This window comes from Nipponia nippon, unplaced genomic scaffold (assembly GCF_047370975.1).
Source record: "Nipponia nippon isolate SJK-2023a ecotype South Korea unplaced genomic scaffold, ASM4737097v1 scaffold_6, whole genome shotgun sequence".
Lineage (NCBI taxonomy): Eukaryota > Metazoa > Chordata > Aves > Pelecaniformes > Threskiornithidae > Nipponia > Nipponia nippon.
The window spans coordinates 63,867,646-63,889,042 of record NW_028262380.1 but is presented as its reverse complement, the minus strand read 5'-3'; the positions used below and the strand labels follow the sequence as shown (position 1 = coordinate 63,889,042).

Genomic DNA, 21,397 nt, shown 5'->3' with positions numbered 1-21,397 from the left:
AGTCATGTAAATGTGGGTGGCCAAGAGGATGAAAACTTGAATGCTGCTTACAGCTGGTGCAATTTCTTGGGTAAAAGACCTGCTTTGGGGAGCTTTTGAGTGAATGGGGAATGTAATGGCCCGGGACTCTTTTATACAAATAGAGGAAAGAAGGGTCTCTGCTGCAAGGAACTCACAGACAGGGAATTCGGGTTGTTAGGCTGCCGTCAGTACTGTTGAGGTGACTCTCAAAAAGCCCCAGCTAAACGCTTTAGAAATCAAGTTTATTTCTTCTCTTTGAGGCATTCCTAGATCTCTTTTTCACTGGTTCAGCTTTTGATATTCAGTCTGTCTTAAACACTTAGAAATAGCCACGATTACTGTTTGCAGTTGGGAAATGAACCCTTCTATCAGTTACCATCCTCTGACAAGTTCTTAATTGGGAAATTGTTTCTGAGTCCCTGGTGGGGACCTGGCATTTGACTGGCTGCCTGGTTCGCACAAACTGTTAACTGGCTTGCTTGTGACCAGAAAAGGTTTGAGGGGTGGTTGTGTTTTGCTTAGTTTCCTCCTGTGAGCGCTACTCCTCTCCCCTCACTATGCCTGGTCATGTTCAGGCTGATTTCAGAGTTTACCTTGGCCGTAGCTTGGTGGTTGGGGAGACAAGGAGAACCTGTGGGAGCTGCGTGGCCAGAACACACAGCCTGTGGTCTGCTTTCAACCCTTTTAGGTCCCATAGCATGCGGGCAGGTGGGCTTTCTTTTTATCTGTTTTGCCTTTCCAAGAAGACAAGTTGAAATCATCTCTGATTTCACTGTATTGTAATTACAAAACTCCGTGAGGCTGGAGCTGAAGGATTGAATTACCAATTTCAGCCCTCCATCTACCAAGGTATTTTTTCCTAGTTGAAATTAAACATGCTAAATAATAAACAGGTCTCCACGACTTTCCAACTTAATGTCTTTCTTTCTGAAAGTGAGAGCCTCCCATTTCTCAACATCGTTATTTTTAACAGCCACCCTAAAGCAGACCACAGAGTTTTTACAGGCATTTGCCTGGAGGTTTTTACAGGGGCTCCGCAGCAGGGAGCGGGTGCATTGGCTCCAGCTGTCCTGGCCAGCTGGACACCGTGTGCCACTCTCGCAGCTGGCTGCTGGGGGGTGTGCCCCCATCAGAGGTGGTGGGCAAGGTGAAAATACAGGATCTCCTGCAGAGTATGTCAGCCAAAAGTAGCTTGCTGTCATGCTAGAGACTTGTGTCTCAGGTCCCTCTGAGAGTCTCTCTCAGGGCAGACAAAAGCAGGGTTGCTGTTGCTTAACAAACCCACCTTTCTTCAGTCTGGAAGGAGCCAAGCAGTGAAGTTGTGTTGCAAGGAAGAAGTGTTGACCACATGTGTCCCTTGCCCTCCCCAGTTCTCCACATCTCCTTCCTGGTGCAGACCATCTGTGAGACTGCCTTCAGAGAAGAGCTGGCGTAGTGTCGGGTAGTGCAGAGATGTGCGTACACTGAAGGGTGCGGATGGAGAAGCTGCAGCCCTTGTTGCATCCATCCATGGTTTTCTTTTTCTTCTCAAGCTTGCCTGGGACTTGGGAGGCTTCTCAGTGATCTTATGCAAGCCCATACATTGCTCTGTCCCATGCTCCCCACCACTGCTCTCCCATGGATAAGCTGCAGGAGTAAGTGTGTGGAGAGTGGCTCACCAGTGCTGGGTATGACCTCCGTGGTGTCTGGCAGGAAGCAGGCAGCTTCCCATGACTCGCCAGTGCCTGCTTGGCTTTTTACTTTCTCCTCCCGCAAGACACCCACATCTCTGTGGACTCTTGGCTGGGGCAGACCGGGTGCTTCCCTCCCTCTGTGCAGGGTTTGCTTTCTTCCTTCCTGACGCGGAAGGCAGTTGGTAATTCCTGATTCACCACCGCTTGCTAAGTGGAGCTGAAACGCCACTGTGCCACCTAGAAAACAGCTGTTCAAGCCAAACTGCCTGCTCAGCAGGAGTCATTTCCATTAGTAGTTTATTGACATTTGTCCAGCTGTACATAATAGACAATGGAAAAATGCTGCCAAGCGAAGGCTCTGCTGGTTGTTTACTCAGGATTATCTGTGCTTCCCCATTCCCATCGCCTCCCGCAGTAACACCTTGAGGCCAGTGTTACAGCTTCCCGCATGGAGCCAAGGTTGCACAAGGGATCCCAAACAGCGTTCTGGGTGGTGCAGCCACCTCGCCCAGGGCGCAGTGGGAATTGGGTTACCTTTCAAGGGATGTACAGATAAACTAGTTAAAACATAGGCTTTCAGGGCTATCCCAGTGCCTCCGTGGAATTTGGTTTCAGTCCAAGCTGAACAAAAACAATAAAATTAATCATGTCAAAATTTTCCATAAGCTGGGAACTGCCTTAACCCAAGAGGCAGCAGATGATATGTGTGAGGCATCGAGCAGCCCTGGGCTGTGCCCGTGGGACAGCCATGTAGCCATCCAGGCAGATCCTGCCGGCACCGTGCCTTTGAAATGTCCCCCGCTCTGCCAGCCCGACCGCGCTCACTGGGAGCCCTCTCACTTTGCTCTTTTCCAACCTGACTTGTGGTTGGTGCAAGGGTGTGCAGAGAAGACCCTGTTGCCTTCCTCTTTCCCTCCTGATCCAGAGCCAGCCAGCTTGCAATACATGGTCCCTCCTTCCTCTTGGTGCTTTGCTCTGTGCGTCCATGCTGTTTTGTAGCTGACAGCTGCTGCTTTGGGGCATCCCTGCACTCCAGGTTTCCAGCCTTGGAAAGGGGTGGGAACTGTTTAGAAAACGTGCCTCGAGTCTTGTCTGCCCCCAGTCCCACCAGCAGGCTTGTTGGGCACAGCTGGCAGGTTTGGCAAGGTTCACTGACTGCAAAGCCCAGAGGATAGTGCAGCCCAGGTGCCAGGGAGCTAGTACCTGGACCTTCCCCTTCAGGTCTCTCTCTGTCCACCTGCTTTTGCAGGGCTTTGGGCTCCTGGTGCTCAGCACCCCTCGTAGAGGGGTTTGAAGGGGAGGGATTGCAATTCTCTGCAGACTCGCATCGGGAACCAAAGCAGGGTGGGTGCACCTTGCTGTTAGTGGGGCCAGAAAGCAGGGAGTGGCATTGGTGGGTCTGCTGGCTGGGCCAGGCATGCAGGTTCCCCAGGAATGAACTCATGCAAAGGGGTCCTTGTGGCCAGCTGGGGCTGTGGATGTGGTTGCGGTTTGCCAGTGGCCTCTTTTGGGCTGGACATGCTGTACCTCCTTCCACAGCCCACTTGGTAGGAAACTGTGCTGTTCTTCCCCTAAGTTTGTAGCGTGCCATTAAATGGTGCTTCTTAACCAGGAACCTCTTTGCTCCAGCCAGCTCCATCCTGTTGCAGTCGCAGTGAGGTTATCTGTTTGGGCTAGGAAAGCAAAGCAAAAACCTCTGAAATCCCTGTACAGAGAAAATTACCAGCATGTTTCACTGCAGGGCCCAATGTTTCCACTGCTAATAGGTTTTTTTGATGGGCTCATGATAGCTTCTTTTTCTTAAAGACTCCATTCTGGGGGATCCCGTGATGTGTAAGGGTCTCAGATTTTTGTTTGGAAAAAGGTGCTTTTTAGCCTTCATAGGGGGCTTGTGAGGAAGCACTTAAAGTAGCCAAATGCATTATAGGAAATAGAAAACCCCCACAAACGATTAAGCTGTTTACCTGCTTTAAAACCTTTTCTTTCAGGCTGCCGAGCATTACTAGTGCTAACAACTTTAAAAACTGGCACAAGAATGGCCACCCACAAACCCTGTGTCATCTGGATGTGTTTCACAGAGCTGCCTGATAGCTGAGCGGATGTCGGTTCACACGCTGATATGCGTTGCCAGAGCCTGGGATCGAGGAGGAGGATGGCCTTGCTCTGATGGCCCTCATATGGGAGGGGGAGGCTTGTTGCTGTTATTTTAGCAGTGTTTAGGAGACGCTTTTGTGCTCTTGAGAATGCCAGATTGATCACGTTCAGCCATGGTGGGCCCTGTGCCATGCTTACCCACAGCTTTCCCCTGCGCTGGAGTGCTGGCCGTCTGAGAGCGCAGACGGAGTGGCGGTGCTGCCCAACTGCATCCCCGCCAAAACGCAAGCTGCTCCTGGGCATGGGTCTGGATCCAAATCCTGCTGCCTGGATCCCTTCGATAAGAGAGATGAAAGCAATTGTGGTCTTAGCACTTTGGGTTACTGTGGTGCCTGGAGGGCACCACCGAGATGGTCACCTCTTTCCCAGCCTTTCTGGTAGCGTGTCTATGTAATGAGACACATGTTGCTGTTGTGCACTGCAGATGCAAGTTTTATTGGTCTTGCACATTTCGGAAGTCTTGCATATTCTTGAGTGCCATCTACTGGCTTTTTTGCTTATTAACTGGTTTTAGTCATTAACCATTTCTATGCACTGTGTTAGAAACTGCACAGACGGTTGTAAATAAAAAATCCTAGCTCCAAGGAAGTTCCACTCTACCTCTGAGACCTCTGCAGATGAAGGAGAGTGGAAATATTGTCCCTGTTTCACAGATGTGAAATGGAGACATTTGATTAAAACCTCTCTTATTGTCACCCCTGCTGCCGCTCTAGCAGGAGCACCCTCTGGGTCCTGCAAAGTGGTTATGCTGAGGTGATTTCTGTAGGCAAGGTTTTGGGTCAGGAAACAGGTAGCGAATGCTTTCCTCTTAGATACCTCTGTGGAGATGTCTGCGGCCACCTTGGCGGGAGGGGCTTAATGAACAGAAGGACCTTACCTCGCCTTACTCCAAGGAGAGATCTTCTGTCTGCTGGCTTACGGAACGGTCCTGGCTGTGAGCAGTGAGCAGCTCTGGGAGGTTTCTGTGGCATACAGGAGGCCATCCTTGTCTGTCAGCCCCTAGCTCCACCATGCTTTCAGCAATTCAAGACAGCAGCTGGTCCACTAGATGAGTGGAGAAGAGGTGGCCCTTCAGAATGCGAATTGCATCTCTGAGGTTTGGACTGGCTTCTCCTCCCCTACCCTATTTGAAAGCATTGTTTTATAGCTGTCTCTCTTAATAGTCAAGTTCTCAGCTTGTTCCTTCCCACCTAGCATCAAGAGCTGAACTGCCATCATCTCTGATGGGAACAGAATCTTTTCTCAAAGAGTACTTCTCTCCTTAAAATGACAAGTGCCCTGGAGCGGGGGATGGCTATAACGTGCTGTTCTCTAGCCTTTCTTATCTGGGAACGGTCTGAGCTGTGTGTCTACTGTAGAGCTGAGGAACATGTCCTCCACCTAGCAATGCACAGACATGAGAGTGGTCCTGGGCCTGTTCCAGATCCCACTACTGTAGAGGACACTCCTGCCCATCAGGTGTTCTCCCTTCCCTAGCATTCACTCCTCTCTTGTTTTGACCGTTGCTGGAGATGATTCCGTAAGGCCTTGTCTGTGAACATGTTCAACTGTAAGTACACATTTTAGTTCCCCGTCTTGATTTCATCCCCAGTGCATTGGTGGTGCTTGGTTTTGTTTCCCTCTGTTTTGTGTGCTGCATGTCACGTGGTCACCGTGAACATGATAAAGGAATGGAGAAAAAAAATCTAATGTCTGTGTGGGCGCAGAGCATGTGCGTGCTGAGCCCTGGGTGCCTGTGGTGGCCCTTTGGTCCTGTGGTTCTCAGGAGGTGGGTTCAAGGTGCTCCTAACGAGTTCTTGCAGTTGGGCAGCATGAATGGGTGAGTAAGTAGTGAAGCTGTTTGTGTTTAGACACCGGGATGTTCACGTGGCACAAAGCACTGCTGGGCCCTTAGCTGCTCTGAGCTGTGCTCCAGGCAAACCAAAACAACATCAAATACTCTTTCCCTTTGACCTGTCCGATGAGGACAGTGATGAGAACTGGATCCAGCGAAGGTGGAAATCCCTGCCTCTACTCCTACTGAATTTGACAGGGATTGTTGGCTTCCGGGCTGCCCCCTGACATTGGGGGATTGGGAGAGGCATCCCTTTGAAGCAGCCCCGTGAAGGAAAGAGCAGGGGAGGTTTGTTGGCACGCCCAGAGCTGGCTGCATCAAACGCACAGAAGCCCAGCCAAGGGCCGCAGAAGCGTGAGATGCCTCCTCCAGCCCTGGCCTGCTAGCTCCTGAGCTGGTGCAGCCAGGCTCTCGGAAAGCAACAGAAATTTGTGGCTCTAGCTTTTTGTCTTTGGTTACATGTGGAGGTGGGGATGGCAGTATACGGTCTCGGAGGAGTTTCCATGGATGAGTTGGGGACGGACTTTGCTCCAAGTAGAGGGAATGCATTGGCCAGAGTTGTGTCAGCATCAGAGGAAGTCTTGAGGGGCTGGGAGCAGATCAGATGCCTCTTCTCCAGGAGATGCCACCAGGCAGAGCAGTGTGAGCCATGCAGACCTGCTTGTCTGGGATTGCTGCAACTGCTGTCAAGGAGGCAAAAGTGTTGTGCTTGCTTTCCTGGGAGGGCTGGGCTACAAAATGTCACCTTGCCCACCAGAATTTAGTATGCATCCTCATCACTGCCACTCTGCCTTCCCTCCCTGCAATTACAGTTGCACTTGTAATTAACACTGATGTTATAATTGAAGCCAAGCAATTTCTTGCAATCAGATTTTATTTTTACCATGTAGGCTAACAATAAAACGTGATGCGCCACGGGAGAGCTGAAACATAAACAGTTAATGTGCTAAGTAAAGCAAGGCTGATATGAAAGAGAGGGGAGGGCTGTTTGTCAGATGCTGACATCACGACTCTGTGTGCCATCCCTCATGTGCAGGGACCTCAGCATCAGAAGGCTGGGGATTTCTGGAGGGAGACTGAAATGGGGATCTTTCTCAATATGTTTTTGGCCACTGGCTTCTCGGATGATGTTCTGAGTGGCTCAGAATAAAATAATCTGGCCTTGGCAAATGGAGGAGCTCTTCTTGACTGGACTCTTTCTTTGCCTGGCTCTTTGGCTCGTTCTTTGACTGACTTTGTATTTTTGAGTGTTTCATATCCTCCCCAACCCAGGCTCACTGTAATGTCTTCTGTGCCCGTGGGATCCCACTGTGTCAGTGGAAGGGGTTGCTGCTTGTACCCTGCCCTCTGCATCTGGAGTAGTTCACAGGATGTCTCCTATCATGGCCACACAGCTGGATCTATAGAGGGACTTCTGCCCAGGCCCTTAGGTGGCATTTCAGAAGCAAGGGAGAAGGTGTCTGGAAGGGGGTTGCGCTGCTCTAACCAGCAGTTGCTGCAGTCCAGAGCTGGGGTGCACATACAACCTCGCTGTGCCCTCCTGGACACGCGAGAGCTTGGAAAGAAGCTGGAGGCCAGGGTGAGACAAGGTGTTTGAGGCTTATTTCGTTCTTCATGAATGGAGGGGGAGGAGTTGGGATGCAGAAGGGCTGCAGCTCATGTAGAGAAGTGCTTGGGCAGGGTGCCAAAAGTGGGTCCTGATGGGAAACACTGGAGAAGGGAAATGTGTGGGTGTTGGGTAACAGTGCAAGTTGGAAATGGCAGCATATCTTATGAAAATGCCAGAAACTCTGTATTTTATTTGATTGAGGGGGGATTGAGGGTATAAAAAGGGGGTTTGCCTTTTAATAATTTTTTTGGCCAGCACCATGAGGTTATAACTTCTTTCCAGAATGCATTTGTCTGTAGGTGGGGAAAATAGGACCTTTATAGTCAACTGAAGCAATCAGTTGTAGTGGTGGTCATAGATGATAATTTTCATTCTGAGCTGCTCCTTCCCCTGCTGTAGTTGGTTGGACTTGGCTGCAGTGAGGCAGGCGTGCAAGTGTGGCCAGACCTCCTTGCAGGAGCCATAGCAAGGATCTCCTTGTTTCTGCTGGCTTTGGCTCCTACCTTTGATGCAGAGGGATATACTTGTGTGCTTGAGTTGGCCAAAAACTGCCTGGCCGCTATTCAGCAGGCAGGTGAAAGCTGGCCTCCTTATGCAGTGTATACACAGCAGAAATATGAAAAACATCTTGCTGGGTAGGTGGAGGCAGAGACCCGGTATGCGGGTCTTCTCCCTGTGCCAGAGCTCACTGCAGGAGCAGAGCTGGGCTGGGCTGAGGCTGTTTGGACTGGAGGGGCGCAGTGAGCAGTCATTCGGGGAGTATGGTGAGCAGTCATCCAGTGAGTGCCTCCAGAGAGCTGACAGCATCAGCCTGCCTGCTGCGCTAGAGACAAAGATGTCCTTCTCTCCCCTGGCACCATCCTCTAACCTGATGGTTCTGGGTAACTGACCTGCCTGCTACATGTTCGGCTGGATGCAAGAGGCTTGTGCCTTCTAATTTGAATGAAGTGTAGCGCTTGCAAGCTGAGCTCTGACGCTCAAACTGCCAGAAGGAGAGAAAACTGGGAGAGGCCATTTTTTGCAACAGGTTTTTCTCCAAGCTCTGTTTGGTTTTGGAAAGGGGAGGAAAAGGTGTAGGAGCTGACAGCACACAAGTGAAGCAGGCACAAAGCATCTGGGCAAGATGCAGTGATACAGAGGGATGGCAACATCAGCCAGAGTCTGAAGTCCTGAGAAGTCAAAAGCATCAGACCTCTGCTTTGGCAGCCACCGGCTAGCCTGGGAGTGCACCAGGTCAGAGCAGGATCTGTCCTGTGCAGTGGATCCCGTTCAGCGGGGAGCTGGGATAAAGGTGCTGCTGCCTCCCCAGGGAATCATTCCTGGAGGCCCAGCAGTTCAGAAGGGGATAGCTCCCTGCTAAGCCCCGCTCTTTTCCTGTGCCCCGTGCCTAGAGATTGTAAAAGGCAGAAGCTTTCAGTTTGCCCAGATCACAAGTATGTAGCACGCCACATCTTTGTTCCTAATAGCCAAGAAGCTGCTGTTCCCTGGCTCTGTGCTTTGGGTGGTCTTGCCAGCATGCACAGCATGAGCGGCAGGATGAAACCATTCCCCTGCCATGCACCCAGCTGTGTACAGAGCAAGCTTTGGCTGGTGATGGGCAGGGGTGCTAAATAACTAATCCTCCTTCCTTGAGGCAGAGCTGCCTGCTGAATGCAGGGCTCTGGAGTGTTGTGCTGAAGGCTTAACCATGCTATTTTTTTGCTCTGTCCTTGAAAAAAAAGAGACAAAATTGGCATTAATTCTTTCTTGGCGTTTGTAGAGCACTTAACCACCAGAGCCCTAGCCAGCATGCAGATTGAGGACAGCAGTGAGGTAACTGGGAGAGAAGTAAAATCTGCCCATGGTTTTGTGATGACACAGGATTCAGTTGAGCTGAGAGAGGCTACACAAAAGCATTAAAAATTTCACAGAAACCGGAGCATCTTCCAGCCTTCTCTTTTGATCTAAAAATACATATGAACTGTTCAGCATCTTAAGGCAATCTTCAGTTGCTGGTGAGTTCAGGGAATCTATATTTGCTTCCTAGGGGAATTTTAGCATTCACTAGAATACTTGCTGTCAGCTGCGATTTCCATTGCTCTGTTGGCTTTATTTATGTCACATTGGCTGCAGTTGTCAATGTGAACGTTTCTGCTATTCCAACCGGAATAAAGTCTTTTGTATACTCAGCCAAAAGGACTGGCTCTGGGGAATGTTCCTGAAAATGCATACACAGACATGTGCATCCAGGCAGAGACAGTCTGGATTTCGTGAGCTGGTGATGGCAGGGCCAAGAGGATGCGACAGATGGCTTCTCCTGAAGCTCCTCCACCGTGGTACAGAGGGGCAGGAGAAGGGCCTCGTCTGAACTCATCTTCTCTGCGGCTCTAAAATGCCACTTCCCCTTTGCCTTTGATGGGCTTCCTCTTATCTCTTTCTCTCTTGGTTCAATTTAGAGTAGCTCAGAGAATGTGTAGATCTAATTTTAGATGAACCCGCTTCTGGCCTGAGATTTCACACATTTGGTCTTTACAGGAATGCACAGCTCCCCATGAGAGCTGGCATTCACTGTATGGTGGGCAGCTCAGGGAATTGGTGCTGCTGCACGCTGGTGCTTTTTAACTCTCAGTTGCTAGTTTGAATCCCGCCCAAGGTGCTTTTGATGCCAGCCTTTGATAGTTAGCAGGGCTCAGTGAACAGTGGGTTGGCCAGTTGACTCCATCTGCTAGCAGAGAAGTGTTTCCTTCCCAGAGACCCCAGGGCCAGAGCACTAATTCAACATTTCTTCTTGGCAGCATTTTAGGGACTAAGGTGGAAAATTTCTCCCTCCTTAGTAAGTGTAGTTCCAGGTCAGGAAATGAGGCTTTTGTGGTAGGATGACATGGATTAAGTGCTGTTACTGCTCTTCACATCTCTCCGCTGTGGAGGAAGAGATCTCCAAGGTTGCCCTGGAGAGTGACAGAAGTAGAGATGTGTACTGGAGACTTGATATCTAATCTAGATCTAATAATGCTGCATGTTGACCCTGGCCCTCCCACCAATGCAGTGCGTGACATCAACCAGCGTTTTTAAATGAGGTGCTTGGGTAGACCAAGTGTTGGTCTAATTTGGCATAGGAAAACTTTCCTTTCTGAGGGCAGACACGGCATTTTAAGAAAATATATCTGAAAACTTGGTGTTATCTAATGATAGCGCAAAAAAGCATTGTGGTACCAGGCACCATGAAATTATTGGCTGCATTTCTGGTCTGAGCCCTGATGTTGAATCAGGAAATTCTGCACAGAATCAGGAGATTCTGCACACATCTTCTGCTGTCTGTGTGCATAGTGAAGTGGAGGATCTCTGAGGTGTTCAGAAGAGGCCAAGCAGGGGGCAGCTACTGAAATGGATGGCAGTGGTGCCCTGAATTTCAGTGGGAGTGGAGTTAGGTACCACTCAACACTACTAGAAGTGCTTTCCCTGGTTTGGTCAGATTAGCTGGTGTGGTTCATTAGTCCTAAATCTGTCACTGAATAACAGCAAAAACCCACAAGTGAGGAAGGGAAGGCAGATGCAGGATATGCAGATATAATGTAATTAAAAAAGGAAAAAATCCTAACTGTAAGATACAGAAGTGTTACATATTTATGACAATCAGTCAGCTTTGCGATGCTCTCTTTGTGCTTGAGCAACTCACTGTTTCTATTTCTCCCTTGTAGCCTGATGGAAGACCTTGGGTTTTATGCGTTTGGTTATTACAACTCCCTAGCAAGCAATTTTGATCTGGCTGAATAAGCAGAGTTAAAATGCTGGTGTGGAAATGGACAAATGTTGCATGTCCATCCCTGTTATTTTTAATCTTTAGTTATACAAATAAGTCAAGTTGTGGTATCCCGTTATATACAGGGATGAAAAAAAATGGCCTGTGCCGAGATGAAAATTTCTTGCCAGGTGTTGTCACACAGAGGTTTGCCTGAGACTTTGCTGGCTACTATAGCTGTGGAGAGAGTATTTCCACCAAACGGTGTCATGTCACAAGACGTCTTCATCACGCAACAGGTCAGTTGTTGCATTTTTAAGGTCAGTTTTTTTCAGCTGCCCTATTGTTGAAAAGGTAACGGATGTCTACAGGTGAAGCGCAGCCCTTATGTTTGTTGATTTTTCTTCCCCAAGCAAAAGATGTGCTTTCTTGGCCATTAACATCACTAGAATTCATGTAGTCTTAAGAAATTACTCTGTCCTGCATCCATGGGATCTTGCCTCCTGATCCTTGAATTGCTAGAGACACAGTGTGTGTACAAAAATGCATAAGACTTTGCTGAATGTAACTTTAAGCACTCCCACCTGGGGCTGGGAACCCATCAGATCTTGTAGGCTAAACAAAATTGGGAATGTCATCACCCAGCCATGAGACCTCCAGCAGAACCAGGGTGCTGTATGCTTCTGAAGCTGTCCTCAAAATGATGACAGTAGGGGAGCTAAGTTTTCCACAATAGCAACTGAAAGCTGAAGACACCACTCAAGGAACAGCTCCCTGAGCAGATAAAAAAATAGCGTTGCAGGTTGGTTGTCAGTGGGGCTTTGCATGAGGGGACTGGCAGGAAGCGGCTGTGGGCAGAGGCTGTGACACAGAGCTTGGAAGAAAGGCAGCCACAACCAGAAATCAGAGGGACAAGAGGTTCAAACAGTGTGTGTTTTTGTGGTTGGAGTATGCAGATTTTTCCTACCCTGTTTCTCACCACAATGAGTGCACTGGATGTTTTTCTGGTCCATGTTTCATTGTCGGTGCTCCTGGCTTTCTTTGCTGGCTTGTGATCTTCCCGTCTGCCAGAGCCCCTGCTGAGTGGGATGCTGTGGAAAGACGGAGGAAGCACTCGGCAGTCTGAAGAGAGGTCTGGCAGACCCAGCTGGGGGTCCCCTACCTGCTGACTTAAGGCCATGGGAACAGCAGCTGCCACAATCTGTTAGGGCTATAGCTGTCAGTGGTAGTGGCCATTCCTAGGAAAGAGCGATGCTCATGCAGCTTCTTCTGAGCTCTCTGCACTGGGCTTTGCACCAGCACAGGAGTAAATGGGACTGATGTCCTCAGAATGAGACATAAAACCAAGGCCCTCACCCTTGGTGCCTATCTGGATCCAAGATCTGTCACCCTCCTGGTACGAGCAAATGTGATAACACCTCTGGGACAGCCTCCAGCCTTGGTTATTACTTTCCACGTACTCTCTGCAAAATGTCACATCTTGAAGTCCATCAGTGTGCAGGCACTGCTAGTGCAACAGTAACTGGGCTGTGTTGTCTTTTTTCCCCTTTTTAAGTTTTTTTTCCCCTTTTTTTTTTCTTTTGTATTCTCTGAAGAGCAACTCCTCTTATCCCTGTTGGGAAAAAGTATTGGGCTAGGTGAGCCACTGTTCTGATGTTGTAAGGCATGTCATCTGTCTTGTTTGGAGTGGCCAGCACTTTCCCCCACATGTTTTTCCCCATCATTGGTACTGGTGAGACAGAGGTGGTCTGGGAGTTCCTGCCCTGCTTCCCGGCACTTGATGTAGTACATCCCCATGCTGGATGACCTAACATTTGTAATCACTTGGCTTAAAACCAAGTCAGTGATTTGCTCCATCAGGACCAGAAAAATATTTGTTGCATTTTGTAACATGCAAAAAAGCTCAAATGTTCACAAAACTTGCCTAGTCCCAAAGTCTATTTGGAAAATGGAGCTGTGGTGGGATCTGTGTTTGGCACAACCTACCTAGACCAAACTGCGAGGATGATGGCTCTCGAGGCTTGTGTCTGGTTCAAAGTAGTCATCTTGCTATGGTTGAATGTAGTGTCTAAATTCCTTACTTCTGCAAGGGACTCTGAGGTTTTTAGCCACATATGAGAGAGATGCCAGCAGTGGGACTGGCAAGGGCTGATTCCCTTCCCTGCTCTTGGCCTTGCTATCCCTCCTCTCCGTGCCACCTCTGCACAGGCAGGGACTGCAGGCACTGGGTCTGAGTCGGTGCCAGGCTCTGCGTGTCGCCACCCCATGGGAGCAGTCGTGTGACATTATTCTGTATGTTAAAGATGTTTTATGTATTGACAGTAGCACCATTGTGAATGCACAATTGATTTTGTTTCACCACTACTATTTTTATGTCTGGTGTTTTGTCCCTCAGAGATAATTGCGATTTGCTCCATGTAACTAGGTTATGTTTGACATTGGTAACATGCAGATAGCTGCTATCTGACAGTGTGTCCTTGTAATCTGTGCCTAAGAAGGATGTCTAGTCATCTCTTTCAGGAGCCAGCATTGTCTGTTCAGATGTGCAGAGTGAACCCAGTACTTGAACTTCTTGTTTTGGTTGATTTCTTTTTTTTTTTTTTTTTTTTTTTTTATAACCAGGTAAAAGTCAAAAGCAATCTGGAATCTTCTGCATTCACAAACAGTAAATACATATCATGTTTCTAATGTGGTCCCAGGTTTCAGAAATAGAAGAGGTTCAAATTTTGATATTCAGCATACAACAGAGTTGAAATTTTTGGGGGGAGAAATCTGCTCCAATTTAAGCAACCACTTAGAGCAGAGGATGATTTCCTGATGCCTGTGAAGTAGCTACAGACTGTGGCAATATCTCCCCATATCTTCGTAAGAGGTCAGTCCCCTGGACACTCAGGTTTTCAGAAGAGTTTGGCACTGTGTGTAGTAAAGGTTTTCTGGAAATCCACCCATGGGGATAATGAGCTGTTCTGAAAAAGATGGCTCCAGTGTTTTATGCTGTTGATCTCCCATCCCATCCCATTTTTAAACGATTTGCCTGGTGTAGTTTTCATTGCTTCTCTCTGACAGTGAGATGATACCTCTGTGCCTGCTGTTCAAAATCACACTGATGTCTTGCTGCCTTATCATATTGCATGCTGAGAATATTTTATGAGCTGTTGGTGATCCTCCTTGCAGGCTCTCACTGCCCCAAGCATCTCATCCTTGTTGCAGATCCCTGTCTGCAGTTATTGCCCCCTGAACTACATTACTTTGGTTTTTCTATCCAGGCAGATCTTTATTTTCAGCCTTACTTTCCCTCTTTCTGGATGGATCCTTTTGTGTTTCTTAGCTCTCTCACTGCTGCTCCAAATTTAGCATCATCTGCAGTTGTAATTAATATGCTGTTTGCCTTTGTTTCAGGTCATTAATAAGGATGTTGAATAAAAATCTTCTGCCTATTGATTCTGGCGTGTTCCCATAAATAGCATCTGTGCACAGGCACAGTGTACTTGGAAGCCTAGCAACCCGCTGGCTCCCCGTTTGCACAGTAGTTTAACCCCGTGTATCTTGTCTCTCTTGCATCCTGTCCCTGTCCCCTGCACTGGTTCTTTCTTTTGTCCTTTTTGCACAGGCTTACTTGTTTTCTCTTCCCCCTGTTCCTCTTTTGTTCCCTCTTAAATGCTTCTCCCACTGCTCCCATTCAGAAGCGTTTTGCTTATGCTGTGCTTTATTGAGTGAGCTTGTGGTTGGAAATGCTCCTGTCAGACCTTATGCTTCTGGAGGGCTCCAGGGGGGAGAGCGTGCTACCTGCCCAGGGGAGTGATGTGTTGGGGCCCCACTCGACCGTGGAGGCATTTCACACCAGTTTACTCCTTTAACCCATAGTTTGTGTATTGCAGAGCTTGCAGGGGGGTGTCAGAGACGATGGAAGAAGGAAATAAAATTCCTGTGTTCGAGAGTAATCCTGCCTTGAGGTCTTGAGAAGGAGTAGGGAGAAACAAGGAGGAACCCACTTAAAACCTCTGCTCTGCTCGATTAAATCACCTTTCTTTGAAACAGATACTGGTTTACCGTCCAGTCAAAGGCAGCTCTGGGCTTGGTGTTTGAGTTGTGCGGAGCACAGAGCTCTTGGCACAGGCTCTGCTATTTCAGGTGCTTGCACCCAGGTCTCAGGCTTCTCCTGGACCTGCAGCAAGCCCTAAACCTCCCTGCAGAGTTTTGGGTATTAATTGGGATGGCAGTTAGCCATTATATTACATTGGCAGTTAGTTGGCTGAGGACAGTTGTTTTGTATGTGTTGGGGGTAGAGCTGTGGCCCTGGCAGAGTGCTGTAGCTGGTGCTGCAGCCTGGCTGCCTGTGCTCAAGGATCCAGCCGGTGGGGCGATGAGATCAGAGCTACCTCCTGGGCCTTTCTGCACAGCTGTGGGCACCCTTCTGGCTGAGATGGGCACCTGGATGGGCATAGCTGAGGATGACTGCGGGCATGTCTGTGACCATTACTGTAAAAGGAGGTCCAGAGGCTATGTTTCTAGGGAATTGCCCTGAAGCCAGCATGTTCAGATAAATGGGAGAAAAGTGGGCTTGACCAAAGCTAAAGCTCCTGTAATCATTGCTTTGAGCAGACAGCGATTCAAAGCAAACCATAGCCAGCTGAAATCCTCTGAAACTATCTAAACCTGGGGCTCCGCCACCTGTCCAGGCCAAGCTAGCTATTGCTCTGGGGAGCAGCAGGCATGGCACACAGCATTCCCACACCATCCTAGGGGCTAGGGAAGATAATTCAGCTCTTGTTCTGAGTAAATTCTCAAAAGGAACAATTTTACAGTAGCAGAAGTAAAGGCCCAAGAGGATCCTGCAGACCTGTGGAGCTCTTTGCCATGCAATGCCACAGTATCTAGAAGGTGCAGAGGTATGTGAGGATGACACGTGCCTAATAACATGGGTATCTGCATTAACAGAGTAGATCTGAACTCTCACACTGAACATGGTAATTGGGAGCTGCTTTTGGGTCTGCGTGTGGCAGGAGAACCCTACTGCGGACGTAAGAAGGCAGACCGCAGAGCCATGGAGTCAGCGCTGGGATGCGTTCCCAGCCCAGTGGCACACTTTAGCTCCGTGCCAGGCAGATGGCTCCCTGCCAGCGGCTCAGTGAAGCAGACGTTCCGTGCTGCCTTCAGTCCATGAGTGAGGCAAAACTGAATAACCGATCAGAAAATGGCTTGAAAGGATCTTCCTTCTCTCCCTCTGGCTTTAGTATGAAACTGTGAGCTGCACAGCTCTAGCTTGCTTTTCACAACACGAGAAATACCAGCCTTAAATCCGCTGTCTCTCACAGATCGGTTCATTGGCTGCACTGTTTCCCCTCTCATCCCAGGTCTCTCCAGACAGCTTTTTCTGCTGTGTTAGCTTTTGCTTTTTCATTTTTTTCCTCTTGAAGTCCTCATTCCACTTTTTTTTTTTTTTCTCTTTTTTCTTTTACTTTGGTATTAGCATGACACAACTTTTTGTCAGGTGGCTTCAGAGCTCCTGCTCAGGCTGCTGTACTGTTGGTGGGCCTCCCATCCCCTGGCTCTCTTAGACACTGGCCCTGCTTGCCTGGCAACTCTGTGTGCTCCATCCTCGGGCTTGTGACTAGTGAGTCCTCACCTAGCCCTTTTCTAGCTCCATCTTCCTTATCCATCAAGCACCTCTTGTTTCACAAGCAGCCCTCTCTGTGCAGTCAGTGCTGGGGCCAGCTTGGCCTCCCGGTGAAGACAGCACTGTCGAAATGCCTCTTGGCCTCATAGCTGGGTATCTTGGGGAGGTGAGGATGCTGCCAGCTTGCTGTTCTTCCTTCACATCCATCATCAATGGCTGCTGACAGCCTCCTCCACCAACACAGCCCTCTCCCAAGCTGTGCTCCTGCCAGCCCTGCAGCACTGGTTGAGGGAAGGAAAAGCAGTATATTACATCATGGCCCAGGGAAGCCCTGGGAAAGCCCCATTTGATCAGGGCAGCATGTTTCTTGGAGGCTCTGAGGGTATTTCCTCAGTCCGGCGCTCATTCTTGGTTGGCCTTTCTGCCGCTCACGCAGGCGAGAGCCAGCTTGTTCCTGACCGCAGCCATTGGGAGAGCCTGGCGTGCCAGCTGCCCCCTGTGAAACAGGCATCCCTCTCCTTTTACTGGGACACACCACCAGTCAGTCCCTGTCCTGAAGTACAGCTGAGCTTGCCTGCTCATGGTTGATGGCTGGAGACATGCTGCCTTCAAGGCCACCTATGCAGCAACAGGACTCCTGCAGAAATGTTTCAGATCAATCCTCCTCCCATTTGTAGCCCAGGGCTTCCTGGGAAGTGTGAATCAGGAATGATGCTGGGAGGGGGCCTGGGCTGGGAGGTGCTCTTCAAAGGTATGGACACAGAATGGCACGTAGACCCTAGGGCAGCCCTCACCCTCCCAAAATACTGTTGTCCATTCTGCTGCAATGCTGGTGGTGTGGAATGGGCTGAATGAAAGGGTCTCTGTTAAGCTGAGCTCTATAAGAGCTGAATCGTCAAGTGGCATAACTCCCTTTTATTCAGTGCAGTTATTTCATGTAGTCTGTATGTTACCTACCACTCAGCCTCTCTCTTGCACTGGACAGAGAAGGAAAGTGAAATCAACCTTAATGTTGCATATGTCTTGTTCTACCCGCTTTTCTTTAATTCTGGTTTTAAGCAATCAGTCATGATTAAGATGGATGGATGCCTTGAGAAGTACTTGGGCAACTAAATTATCTGTTGCTTTGAAGTGGCAGAAAAGCTCCTCTTTGTGCTTTAAGGAAGCAAAGGGACTGCTGAAGATGGGAGATTTCAGCCCCTGTGACTAGCATGAGGTTAACCAGTCATAAAGCCCACAGACAGTATGTTCTTGTAATGATTCAGGACTATAACCTTAATATTTTTGTTAGCTGGATAATGTCGGTATTCTGTGTGTCACAGATATGTTCCCACAATTACAGTCATTTGAGCGATTTGGAAGGCCTTATTTAGTGATGTTTCTGCACAGGTCAATATCACGTACAGAAAATGACAGGATAGGTTTCCCCTAATTTCATAGACAGCACATCACTTCAGACCGTGCAAACTCATTTGACGTTGTCCTGTAATATTCTTATTGTTTGAATCCACTCTTGTTTTAATTTTACACTTGTAAAATGAGCCTATACTCTTTAGGCACAGTATGAGAAATCAACACCTATGGGAAAGAAACATAAGAGTTTATATATAACGACAGCTGGATAGCTTGAATATGAGTAGATTTAAGTGGTCCAGTTTATTTGGGGCTTATAAAATACTTTCCTCCTAGCTGTTCCCATTTTCTCTCCGGTCTCTCTCCAAAAGGAGGAGCAGCTCTAATGCACTGTTCTTCCAACCCTTTCCCGTAGTCTTCTCTTTTGTTGCAAGTCAAAACAACTCAGGCTATGGATCATCCATCACACAGGAATTCAAAGACACTAGAGGCAAAAACAGTGAGCACATCAAAGGAGAAGCAATCAGTGCACAGATGCATAGCTCGAGCAGGTGGGCCCGGGTCCACTGTCTCATTCTGCTGCCCCAGCCAGCCGTTCCCCCTGCCCCTGGAAATGCAAGTTTAACCGGCTGGAGCATGTGTGAGCATGGCCCCTGCTGAAAGGAGAACCAAAGATGTACCGATGGTGGTCGGTGGGGGTATTATTTTAAGCGGGGGGTGGGGGTGGGGTGGTGCACTGCAGGACGCATGTGCTTGGGCTGTGTGTCTAGCCTGGAGCCAGTGTGGTGAGTAAGGAACAGACTTGCTCCTGTGCTGTGTTGGCCATCTGAAAAAATGTTCAAAACAAATTTACCTGGGCATTTTTTTAATTAAGGGAAGGAAAAACAGTCCCTGGGACTGAGGGAGATGGTGAATGCTCCGCTTCCTGGCGCACTTTTATTACCGAGTCATGAGCTCCTGATGATAAAAGAAGTTTTTATTGTGGAAACTCTGACACAGCTCGTATCTTTAGCAGTGGGATGTGATGCTTGTAAACTAGCTGACAGATCAGACTCCAGCAAAGACCTGTGTGGAGGCTGGCAGTGTCCTGTTAGAAGAGTTGTTGCTACTCTTCTGACATGAGTGATGAACTTCCACTCCACTGTACTTGGCGAAGGTGCACTGCATAAACATGTCATGGCATGATGCTTCAGTGCTGCCAAACTCTCCTGAGCAATGCACCGGCTAAATGGGGAGGGGTGGGAAGTGGAATGACGTGTCCCTGGGGCTGCAGGGCAGAGGTGGGCTGAGAACGTCGCCTTCTCTCTGCCCAGCCTCGTTTTCTGAATGACCCTGCAGGCATTGGCAGGCAGGGGCAAGGATCATCTTTACATCAAAGAGAGCAAAAATAATGGCAGTTGACCCCTGACACATCCTGTGTTTGTTTTTGTGTCTTTCAGCATATTTCTGTTTCCTGATGACGGCCCTGGGCGTGACGGCTGGTGCGCATCGCCTGTGGAGCCACCGTTCCTACAAAGCCAAGCTGCCTTTGCGGATCTTTCTGGCTGCAGCTAACTCCATGGCTTTCCAGGTGGGACTGTGGTTGCCCATCCAGATTCTTGGCCTCCAGGCAGCTTTCTCTCTTGTGCAGGGATCCCCTCAGCTTAGAGACAGCAAAAGAAAAAAAAAAATATTGGCAGAAAGACATTTGCTGTTAATGTGCTCTGCTGACTCAGTGAATGGAGAGCCCCTCTCACCGCCCATGTAGCAGTATGCATTAGGCAGTCCAGGAGCAATAATTACTTAAGGACCAAGTTGAACGTGCCCAGATCAGGGGCTCATCACCCCAGCAGCCTGTCTGTGGCACAGCTCAGACCTCACACTTCACAGGACAACGTGGAAACTTACGTAAGGGCCAACTTGATGCAAATATGTCTGTGTAATCAAGTCTATTTGTCCATCTAGGCAGTTGGAGATTTTGATGTGCCCAGAAAGGAGAGAAGACATCCTTTCACAATCTTAATTTATCTCTGTTCTATGCAGCATTTTTCACCAGTAAATTCAAGTACATTTGCAAAGAAGCGTGTTACTAGCTCAGTACTTACTGATAGGCAATCTTAGACCTCAAGAATGTTTGTGTAACACCCAGCTGGTGGTAGGAGTTAGCCCAGAACCAGGATCTTCTCAGTGTGAATATAGTTACTCCTTTGGCTGTTCAAAATAGAGATATGAACCTGTACTAACATTAAATTTGCCAAGCTTGGCTGCCGTAATCCCTTGTGGGTCCGAGTACCACGTGTGTGTTGTGCCTTGAGTTTTCAGCTTTTTCCCTTCAGTCCTTTTGGTTGACTTCTCGTTCATGTACCTTGACAGAGGATTAAAAGAGTCCCATTATCCACTTCTGTACTGTTCACTTATCTTCGATTTATCTTTTTTTTTTTTAAGGTGGAAAGAATTGATTTTGTTAATCCCTCTAGACATTACAAAGAACACAGAGCACAATGCTTTTGCTTGAATATGGGAATGTGTCCATTTTGACTATAACCTTCCTTTATTCTGAGGCATATTCCGGGTGCTTTGTGCTGCTCAGTTCCTTGCAGAGCTTTACAAGCCCTTTGTTCAGTGTGTTAAACAACTGTTTTGAGTTTTGAGAACCCCCGGTACTGTCCTCCTGTGTTACAGCTGATCTTATCTTTCATAAGTAATTTAAGTGAATGTGTTGAGCTGGTTGCAGTGAGCCTGCATGTTGGGATTTCATTGCATTCTGCTCCCCTGTTGCTATGGATTTTGCTCTCAGCTGCGTTGGCCTCATCACTGCTTTTGGCTGAGGACATGGTGTGATTCTGAGGCAGGGAAGTACTTCAAAGGAACTTCAAGCCACCTTTATGTCCTTTGTATTGGAAAAAAAATGAAAGGCCAAATCACACACTCTAGGTTTTAAGTAGTCTGAAGCCTGCTCCTAATTACCATGGCATCTGTTGCCTGCTAAAGGCTGTTTTCACCACCACAAGCAGACAATGAATGAGTTTTCAGGTCCCATCTCCCTCATGTTGGCTTTGGGAGGAAGAGGTAGCATTGGAGATACCTACAGCATCCCTGGATGCTCAATACTGAGGAAATACTCAGGCTTCTTGAAGGGCAGGAAACTCTGCTGAAGAGTTTAAACTTCATGCTGCATAGGCTGTGACATGCTGTACTTCCTCTGAAATACCATCAGATGCAGCCATTTTTGCCCTATTGCCCGGTGCATTTTTTATAATCAGAGCATGCTGAGCTGTGTTTTTTCTCTCCATCTGGAGTGAAGCTCTCACAGTTTTGAAAGACTGTGCTTCTTGCTGTCACATGTCTGTTTCAGAAATAGGTAATACCTGGCTTACGTCTACTTGATCTCCTAGTGTTTAAGTTTCAGCATCTCAGCTGGGACATGCTGGTGTCTCCT

At 48.4% G+C, this 21,397-nt stretch overlaps 1 protein-coding gene across 1 annotated transcript in view; it reads left to right on the top strand.

Annotated features, from left to right (window-relative positions):
- Positions 1–21,397, top strand: part of SCD5 (stearoyl-CoA desaturase 5) — a 31,311-nt gene that overhangs the window by 1,160 nt on the left and 8,754 nt on the right. The window contains exon 2 of the mRNA XM_087737523.1: positions 19,419–19,549. Within this exon, the coding sequence (XP_087593649.1) occupies positions 19,419–19,549 (131 nt within the window). The remainder of the gene's footprint in view (positions 1–19,418; positions 19,550–21,397) is intronic.